At 27.4% G+C, this 11,248-nt stretch overlaps 1 protein-coding gene across 1 annotated transcript; it reads right to left on the reverse strand.

Annotated features, from left to right (window-relative positions):
- Positions 1 to 9,398: 9,398 nt before the first annotated feature.
- On the reverse strand, positions 9,399 to 10,107 carry LOC111406695. The gene is made up of 3 exons (XM_023036077.1): positions 9,818 to 10,107; positions 9,690 to 9,760; positions 9,399 to 9,571 (listed from the first exon to the last, which is right to left on the reverse strand). Exons 1-3 carry the CDS (start codon positions 10,105 to 10,107, stop codon positions 9,399 to 9,401), a joined length of 534 nt encoding a protein of 177 aa, XP_022891845.1.
- Between the last annotated feature and the right edge of the window lie 1,141 nt (positions 10,108 to 11,248).

Genomic DNA, 11,248 nt, shown 5'->3' on the forward strand with positions numbered 1-11,248 from the left:
CAGCACGAATGATTTAAAAAAGTTGAAGTATGTGTGTGCGTCATATGTGTAAAAAGTCTTTATAAATAGATGAAATGTGACTTTTGGGCTAATAATTATAGAGTTTTGCTTAGTGTGCTATACACTTTTACGTTCCCTCACGAGGAGGGGGCTAACCAATTTTTTATTCATGTGGAACCTCTCAACATGTGAGGGGCTTGTACATCATGATGTATACAAATGATTTTATGTTTAATTGTATTAGTTTTGTCTCTTCTCTTTAACATTGGTAAAAAATTGAGACTTTGTCGACTAATATTAACTTTCAACCCTAATACGTGTCGACAAGCCCTTCAATATTTGAAAACGAGTAAACAGTGGAAATGATTTTGTTCGATGATGTTTCATAATTAAGCCCTTGTTTGGGCTCCATTTTAAAGGGAATTCGGGAGAAAATGAGTTTTAGAATAGTGATTTTTTGAAAAATGTGTGGTTGAAAATTTTTCGATTTACATGTAATATAATTTTAGGAAAAAATATTTGATTGAAAAATGAGTTTTGAAAAAATGAACTTTCAAAAAAATGGTATCCGAACATAGACAGAGTTATAAAGGTTGGAACATGTAAACACAGTTTGTCTGGAAACAAGTAAAACAAAACGATAATATTTTAACATAATACTTTTAAGAACCAATGAATTCGTTTAAATGACATCTTTAAAACATATACATCATAAAGTTTATGAATAAAATCATTGTGAAAAAATGGGTTTTACAATAGCTAAAATAGAGAAATAATAGCAGGAAGGACCTTTATCTATCCTTATCTAAAAAGAGAAAATGCGAGGTTTACTGTTCATTTTTGTCATATAGGTTTTCACATTAAATTCGTTTGGAATTGGTTGGGCAACAATAAATATTCTACTCAATCACACTGTAATATTTTTTTCCACACGTCATTTCACTATTTTCACACACCGTTTTACTGCAATGTCACTTCCATTGCAATATTTTCTCATTTTCACACACTACTTATAAGTAAAAAAATATTAAGTTAAAATTTTTTAAGTTAAATATTTAGATATATTTAGTTTTTTAAATTAAACATTAATAAAAAAGATTACACTATCTAGAATGTAAAAAGTTACTTCTGAGTAAAAAATCACTTCAAGTTATTTAAAAGTAATAAAAAAAACTTATAATTTCAACATTTTTAAGTAAATATTATTTAGATATATTAAAATTTTTAAAATTAGAAATTAATAAAAAAATTACTATAACTTAAATAAATCTTAAAAAAAACATGCATAACCACGCCGTGCATGGAGTGGTTATCACTTCATGCAAGGAGTTGCATGGAGAGTGATCATTATCACTCCGCACACGGAATTACTTTTATTTTTTTAATATATATTATAATAATTTTTTATAAATATTTAATTTAAAATATTTACTTAAAAATATTGAAGTTAATATATATATATTTATTTATTTATTTATTTATTTATTTATCTATAACTAGCTTTTACAATTATCAATTTTTTTATTGCTTTTAAATAACTTGAGAAGTGATTTTTACTTATAAGTAACTTTTTACATTCTAGATAGTGTAAACTTTATATTAATACTTATAAGTAGCTTTTACAATTATAAGAGAATGAAGGGTTAATATTTTTTTTACCTATAAGTGGCTTTCATTTTAAGTAAATATATAGATATATTAAATTTTTTAAAATTAAATATTAATAAAAAATTACTATAATTTAAATATATAAAAAAAAACATACATAACCACTCTGTGCACGAAGTGTTTAGTGGTAACCAAGGAGTTGCATGGAGTGACTCTTGCATGGAGTGGCAAATCTATGCACGGAGTGATCACTAAAGGAGTTGCATGGAGTGACTCTTGCACGGAGTGGCAACTCTATGCACGGAGTTACTTTTTTTTTTTTTTTTTTTATTAAACTCTAGTAATTTTTTTATTAATATTTAATTTTAAAAAAATTAAATATATCTAAATATTTACTTTAAAATGTTGAAGGTAATGTTTTTTTTTTATTTATAAGTAGCTTTTACAATTATAACTTTTTTATTACTTTTAAATAATTTGAAGTGATTTTTTCACTTATAAGTAACTTTTTACATTCTAAATAGTGTAATCTTTTTATTAATACTTATAAACATCTATTGCAATTATGAAATTAAGAAGGAGAGATTAATATTTAAGTATATTTTACAATTATAAGTTTTTTATTACTTTTAAATAATTTGAAGTGTTTTTTTACTTATAAGTAACTTTTTACATTCTAGATGGTGTAACTTATAAGTTCGTTTTACTTTTAAGGCCCCATTTGGTACCCTTTTTTTTAAATGCATTTTTCTTTATTTTATCTTTTTAACCACACATTTTTTATTAAAATAATATTACATGTAAATATAAAACCTTTTCTTATTTTTCAACCACACATTTCACATCAATTTACTATGTTAAAATATATTTTTATATAAAAATGACTTTCAACCACCCCCTAAATAACTTGAAGTGATCTATTTAGTGTTTCATTTTTGTCATATTGATTTTCATATTGAATTAGTTTAGTCCTTAGAATCTGACACGCAATACTCTTTTTCCATTTTCTCACGTTATCAACTATATCCTATAATTTTATTAGTAGTAATATTTTTTTAAATAATATTTTGTCGCACTGTAGCTTCTTCTTTTTTTCATTGGTTGAGCAGAAACGACGTCATTTTTTATTTTATCTGCAGCTTACATGTTTTGAATTTTACACACAGTACTCTTTCTCCATTTTCTCACGCTATCAACTATCGACCATATCTTATAATTTTATTAGTAATAATTTTTTTTAAAATAATTTTTTTACATAAAAGTTATTCATTATTTTTAAAATGTAAAAAGTTTCTTATAACTAAAAAGATTACTTCAAATTATTTAACAGTAAAACGAATTTATAATTGTAAAAGCTATTTATAAGTAAAAAAATATTAACTTAAATTTTTTAAGTATAAATATTTAGATATATTTAGTTTTTAAATTAAATATTAATAAAAAGATTACACTGAATGTAAAAAGTTACTTATAAGTAAAAAGTTATTTAAAAGTAATAAAATAACTTATAAGTAAAAAATATTAACTTAAATTTTTTTAAATATCAAAATACTTATAAGTAAAAAGAATTAACTTAAAATTTTTAAGTATAAATATGTAGATATATTTAGTTTTTTAAATTAAATATTAACAAAAAATTACACTATTTAGAATGTAAAAAGTTATTTATAAGTAAAAAATCACTTCAAATTATTTAAGAGAAATAAAAAAACTTATAATTATAAAAACTACTTATAATTTTAAGGGAGTATTAACTTCAATATTTTTAACTAAATATTTAGATATATTTAATTTTTTAAATTAAATATTAATAAAAATTTAATATAATTAAATTAAAAAAATAAAATATCACTTCGTGCATGGAGTGGAATGCATGGAGTGGTTAGATTCCACACACGGAACCACTCTGTGAACGGAGTTTTTTTTTAATATTAAATTTTTATTAATATTTAATTTAAAAAATTAAATATATCTAAATATTTACTTAAAAATCCATGCATAGAGTGAATATTCACTCCGTGCGCAGAGCAAAAAAAATTTTGCTTTTTGGAAATTTTATTTATTTATTTATTTTGTAATTTGTTTTGTTAGCATTATAGATAATTTTTATTCTATTTAAAATTTTTATGAATTCTTTTCTCTTTATTTATGATTGAACTTAATTTTTTCAATTATTTTTTTCTCTATTTGAAAGGAGAATTTTTTTCTATTTAAAAGTTTTTCAATATTAATTTTTTTATATTTAAATTTTTTTCAATTTTTTTCTGTTGGTGAGGGTGGAAATTACTACTTTTTTTGCACAAAGCGGACCGTTAGTTTTTGTTACATGTGTTTTCATGTTCAACTAGTTTGAAATGAGTTTGGTCAAAGTGGTTTGACTTTTTTATTATATTATAAAGAAAATATAAAGTAATATATAATCTATCACTCTTTCAAGTTATACATTCTCCCTCCTTCAATTCAATCAATTTTTGTCAAAAAAGTCCAGCTTTCGTGTACGGAAAAAAACACTCCAAATTCTTTTTTTTCTGTGGGAAAAAAATCGCGTAGTCCTCATGTCAATCGTAGGGAAGAAAACCGTAGAATTTGTGACGATTATCTTTGGATATATTCTTGCAATTTTTTTTTGGTTTGTATTTCGGGTTTTTTCTTGTTTTTTAAGATTTATTTAAGGTACGTAGTTTTTATTTCTGTGTATAGATGAAAATCTAGTTTGACTCATCTTCCTCTACTTAAATGTGAGGCATATTCTTGTTTCTGTATATATGTGAAAATCTAACTGGAGTTTTATTTTTTTCTTGGATATGGCTATGAAATTTATGTTTTTGTTGGATGTTTGCTTTCTTGTGGATTTATTTCTTATTTTCTTTGGCTCTATTTAATGTAATATATGTTTTTTTTTTTGTTTAGTGTGTAAAAGTTAGATAGGCATTTCTTTCTTTACCCTTATCTACTTGAGAAATTTAAATTTTTCGATTATTGTTTTTTATATATACTGAGGCTTACAAGAGTTTGCTTTGGATATGTTTGAAATCTTTTTGGTTCAGTTAGTAGTGTTTATAGCTCTATTGCTGTTTGCATTTTTAAAGAGATTGTTAATTTGTTAGTTCAAAGAAGCATATATCACACATTTGTAGTTCCTTTAAGGAAAGAAAATGTGTCCAGCCTATAAAGTGAAAATAATTAAAAAAAATTATAATATAAACAAAACAAACTTAAAAAAATATTATGTAATTAAAAAAAATTAAACAACAAAAATGAAATAACGAATATATTAATATTATTTAATTAAATTTGAAAAAAATAAATTTTATCATAAAGAGAAAAGAATTAAAAATAATTTTAAATCCAAAATAAAAAAATTTATAATATGAATGAAAAAATTTAATTAAAAAATAAGGAAAAAATATTCTCTGTGGACGGAAAGAATATCTCCATTTTTTTTAATTACTGATTTTCTCTCATTCAAAGGACAAATTTTTTTCCATTTAAAATTTGTTCAATGTAAAATTATTTCAATTTTTCTACTGATGGAAATTACTTATTAATATATTTTTTAAATTCTTTTACTCGTATTATAGATAAAAAAATTTTAAAATTCTTTTTTCTTTATGATTATACTTAATTTTTTCAATTACTGCTTTTTTTTTCCTTCAAAAGAGAAATTTTTTTCTATTCAAAATTTTTTCAATATAAATTTGTTTGATTTAAAATTATTTCAATTTTTTTCTAATGGTGGAAATTACTACTTTTCTTTGCACAAAGTTGAACTGTTTATTTTTGTCATTACTATATTGAGTCATTCAATTTCAAAATTAATATCACAAATAGCTTATCTCAAATGATTATTTTTATAATTAATTAATTCGCTTCTTCTTTAAACACTAAACTCATATCAACATTAAAAACGCTAATATGACGTTCAAAATAATCTTGCCCGTGCAATAGACTAGTGATTATAAAAGTAGTTTGTTGAGAGAAGCCATCAACAATGACTTAAAAGTTGAAGAGTGCGTGTGAATATATATATATATATATATATATTGTTAAGAGTGGAGACTTTGTGGGCTAATATTCACTTTTAGTCCTTTAATATTTGTCGACAAGCCCTTTCAATATTTGTGAACGAGTAAACGGTGGAGATGATTTTGTTTGTTTGATGATGTTTCATTTCATCATTAAGGTGGTATATAGATCTAAACACGTAAATGCATTATTATTTTACAGAATAAATTAGTGTTCAACTCTGTTAGTTTGATAATTAAACCTTCTCTACTGTCTAAGTTTGTCTAGTAAAACGTAGGGTTATAAGAGTCATTTTGTTGAATCATCATTTAATGCTAACACTAGTGATGCTAAATATTGTATTTGAATGAATTTCACGAGCCTGTGGTCTTGCCAATGTTGGGATTTGTTGTGTCAAAAGTTATAGTTATTGTTCATCCACTAGTTTAAAGGCCTTGAGAAAGACCTTCGTGAAATTATTAAAATTTGTGAAAAATGAACAAAATTGGACGGTCTTTTATAATGTTATAGCGCAAGTTGGTCTTGCTTACTCGTTGCATGGATAAAAGTGATTAAATAAAAATAGAATCACTTGGAGAAGACAATTGATAAGGCAAACATAAACAAAATGTCCAACTTCAACAGAACCCCAACTCAAATTTACAATTTTTGGTTTTACATGGGTCACGTGTTAAGCACAATTATACTATTGAAAATCTATGGTCCATATTGTCTTAAATAATGTTTGATATCGTATCAAATACTTGATGACATATCGAAAGTTGGTACGACTTGCACCTAACAACTAGTTTAGTAAAAAAAAAAAAATGCAGAAATCAAATGCACCACTATTGACCATGACATCTGAAACTTTAATATAGATACAGTTGCATACAGCTTGCTTTTATACTCGCAAAATATATAGAACTTAATTTTGTTTTATAGATATTCAGAGATAAGTTCATCAGAAAGCACGTGAATATTTTGTTTTGTTGTGGTGCTAAAGGTGGGATGGAAGTATTCAATTCGAAATCCTCCGAAGCGAAGGAAATACAATAAAAAGATGGCAGTTTGAACAAGAATGCAGGTAAGCAAGCAAAGCAGCTAAACTATTTGATCAAATATTAAGAGAATAATGATTTAGGTGGTTGGATCATGATCCAATTTACATTTACATCCGTACTCTTATAATTTATAAATGTGATTGCAAAGGAAATTTGAAATTTCAGCCACAGCTAAAAAAAAATTATATTGCTTTTTCATGCACGCATTTCCAAGTTTTTACCATGATGCAAGTTTTGCTTTGTTTCCAGTCCCGACATCTAAACCATAAAATTGCTGTTAATAATATTAATGTCAGGACAAATCAAGTGAAATCTTCCTCCATTTTTTATTTTTTTTGGGGTAATGTAAATTGAGCTTGGAGTCGTACATATGAAAAGGATTCTCAAATAGCCACGGAAATCGAAAGCAGAGGAACCTAGTATTCTCTAATTTTTACTTTTTACTTTTTTTCCCCCTTCCCATACTAAATTTTTCAATAACCTTTTTTAATTTCAACAACTATGATTAGTTAAGGAAATTTGTCACACCTCATGAGGCAAGTCACGTGACAACTTAGTTAAATATTTTAAATATTTTTTTTTGTAAATTTAGCAGGGAGTCAATTTGGGAAGAAATATGAAAAGGATTCTCAAGAGCCATCCAAAATGAAAGCAGAGGAACCAAGTATGCTCTAATGTTTACATTTTTTCTACCATACTAAGCTCTTTGACATCTTTTAATTTAATTTATTTTTCATGCTCATTTTCAACAATACATTCACGCAATAAAAATATTCTACAAGTAGATTCATAATTTTTTTTTTCACTCTTTAACCACACATTTTTTCAAAAAATATTATTCAAAACAATCTTTTTCAAAATTTAAGGATGTCAAACAGGGACTAAACCTTTCAATAACTTTGTTAACTTCAACAATTATGTTAAGTAAAACTGTTACTCCTCATCCTACTAGGAAGCCTACGTGGCCATGGACGGAATCTCCAAGCCTATTTTAATTCTTAGGGTTAAAAAAAAAAAAAGTTTTTAAGTAAATAATAAATAAGTAACATTTTAAAATATATTAGCTCAATTTAAAATTTATTTAGGGCATGTTTGAGCCACATTTTTTTTAATAAAAAATACATTCTTAAACAGTGATTTGACATCATTTCAACCACACATTATTCAATAAAATAATATTATACGCAAATTCAAAACTCTTCTTTATTTTTTAACCACATATTTTCCATCAATACACTATTCAAAAATTCATTGTAAGGAAAACAATGTGGCTCAAACAAGGACTTAGTCAAATTCTAGATCTGTCCTTGCACATGACAATCTTAGTTTTAAAAGAAAATTAGAAATTTTTTTTTTTAAAATTAAGTAGGGAGCCGTATTAAGAGGAAATATGAAGAAGATTCTTAAAAGCCACTGAAATGGAAAGCGAAGGAACCACGTATTCCCTAATTTTTTTTTACTTTCTTCTCCCGTACTATACCTATCAATAACTTTGTTTAACTTCAACAACTATGATTAGTTAAGGAAAATTGTTACATCTCATCGTACGAGGCAAGTCCCGTGACAACTTAGTTAATTTTTTTTATTAATAATTACTTCGTAAATTTTGCAAGGAGCAAATTTGGAAAGAAATATGAAAAGGATTCTCGAAAGCCATCGGGACCGAAAGCAAAGAAACAAAGTATTCTCTAATTTTCACTATTTTCTTCCATACTAAACCTTTCAATAACTTTGTTTAGTTTTGTTGGGTATTTTGACCCAAAACCCATAAACAATAGTAAAACTATCAAACACAGTGCAAGAAAATAAAACGAACATAGGAGATTGTTTACCCAATTCAGCAAAAAAGGCCTAATCTAGGGGGGGCTCAGAGGTAAACCAGTCATGATGCAAAAAACCTTCAAGAGAGAGAGTGTACAACCGAAATAAATAAATCAAATTAGACGCTTATTTGGTCATCGATCTAAAAAGATCTCGCAGACAACCACCCTAGCCAAACCTTGACTACAGAATCCTTTCAATCGATTCAATATAGATTTACCAGCCAATATTTAGGCCTAAAACACTGCTTCAAGAGTTCTACCATCAATAGATAACCAAATATTATTACAGACTCACGATCAAAAGCAGATTGAACAGAAAGGATGAACAGACACACTAGAGAGAGAAAACTCAAGAACCAAAACAATGACTGAAGACCCTTAGAACAATGGAACTCAAAAAAGCCCCTATATACCATAATGGTTGAGTGGTTAAATCTCAACCATCAGATACAATCAACAGTCCACAGTGTATCTAAAGTAGCACAACTCGAGTGACCAATAATTAGCCGATGTGGGAATGCTATCTGTCCAGTCTAAGTGAAAGTATAAAATGTTTTTCCACTTATAAAGTTGTGGTTTGAGAAACAAGACTTCACAATTCTTCACCTTGGTACTCAAACCATATGCATTCTCTAGTTTCTATAATGCATGTGACAATCATCGCCCAAGTACATGCAAGGAAAAATTAACCTGTATCAATATTAAGGAATAACAAACAAGATCTGAATTTATTAACATACAGAATTTTAGTGTCTATATTAGCAGGGTTAAAGTCAGTATGAATTTTCTCAAGAACCATTTCACCTAATGAGAGCTTTTCTCTTATGAAATAGTACTTCACCTCAATATGTTTAGACCTTTCATGATAGACGGGGTTCTTGCTTAAGAGTAAAGCACTTCAGCCATCAGTTAGTATAATTGTTGGTGTATTCATAAAATTCAGTTCACTTAAAATTCCTTTCAGCCATATGCATTCTTTTACACATTCAGTGATCGCCACATATAAAGCTTCAGCGCTAGATAAAGTGACAATGGATTGAAGTTGACACTTGCAAGTGATACAATTATCACCTAGTGTAAAGAAAAAGTCAGTGGTAGACTTCCTTTTATCTTTGTCTCCGGCAAAGTGAGAATCCACATATCCCTTAAGGGTTAATGGTTCTAGTCCCTTTTTAAACACTAATCCTACCCTTAGTGTTCCTACAATATATCTCAATAGCCACTTTAGCCCAATCTTGTTTCCCAGGATTAGCTATGAACCTACTTAAGAAATTGATAGAATATGCTAAATTAGGTCAAGTTGTAATCATGGAGAACATAACAGGTCCTATGGCATTGGCATATGGAATATTTGTCATATCTTTGATTTCAGATTTAGTTTTAGGACATTGAGCCGAGGAGAGGTTCATCTGAGTAGCAAGTGGCACATTAACAGACTTAATTTCTTTCATTCCAAATTTTGTTATTACTTTGTGCAGGTAAGATTCTTGTGTTATTGTTAACATATCTTCATGTTTGTTCCTATTTGTGACCATCCCTAGAATTTTCTTGGCATTTCCTAAGTTTTTCATGTCAAATTCAAATTTTAAGATATTCTTTAGTCTCATTATCTCAACTTTGCTAGGCTGGCCAGCAGCATATCATCTACATATAGGAGTAGATATATCTCATTGCCAACTCTAGAGTTATTGTAATATAAGCAATGATCATATTCACTTCTCCTAAAACCAATTTCAGTACATATGTGCCAAACTTTATATACCACTGTCTTGGACTTTGTTTAAGTCCATACAAGGATTTTGCAGTTTGCAAACAAAATTAGATTTTCCTTTTTACTCAAAACTTTGAGGTTGACACATATAAATTTCTTCATCTAATTCCTCATGTAGAAAGGCAATTTTGACATCTAATTATTCAAGTTCCCAATTGAATTGAACAACTAGAGCAAGCATTAGTCTTATAGTTTTTATATTTGATTACAGGGGAAAATATTTCATTATAATCAATTCCTTCTTTTTGAGTGAAACCTTTAGCTACAAGCCTTGCCTTATACCTCAAAAGTTTAGTTAGTGAGACCCCTTCTTTGAGTTTAAAGATCCACTTACATTGAACCAATCTTGATACTTTGGTTTCTTTACAAGTTTCCATGTCTTTTTTTTCAAGTGGAGACTTCATTTCTTCTCTTATAGCATCTCTCCAATTTTAAGATTTAAAATTGTTCATTGCTTCGTCATAAAAAAAGATTAAGTATGTTTTAAGTTTTCACTAGAGATTAGGGCAAAGTCTATTAGATTATTTATTTCATACCTAGGGTTAATCTTTCTCATTTCCCTATCTTTTACCAATTGATAGTCTTGGGTACTAGTTTCATTTACAGGGTTATTTGGTGCCTCATTCTGTGAAGTATCCTTTTCAATCAGATCTTGTTTGTCAATTTTACTCTTCAAGCATGGCATCTCAAACTCATTAAACACTACATTTCCACTATTAATGATCTTAATACCCTCAATACCTAGTACCCATAACCTATACCCTTTAACTCCTTCAGGGTATCCAAGCATAACACACTTGGTATCTCTAGGGTCTAATTTCCCTTCAATCTGATGTGCATACGCAGCACATCCAAAGACTCTAATGTGTGATAGACTTGGTGGTTTTCTAGTCCGCAGTTTTTGTAGAGTTTTAAACTCCACAGTATTTCAAGGAGACTTGTTTATTAAGTAAGCTGTACTGCATAAAGCCTCAGCC

This window comes from Olea europaea, chromosome 12, assembly GCF_002742605.1.
Source record: "Olea europaea var. sylvestris chromosome 12, O_europaea_v1, whole genome shotgun sequence".
NCBI classification, from domain to species: Eukaryota; Viridiplantae; Streptophyta; class Magnoliopsida; order Lamiales; family Oleaceae; genus Olea; species Olea europaea.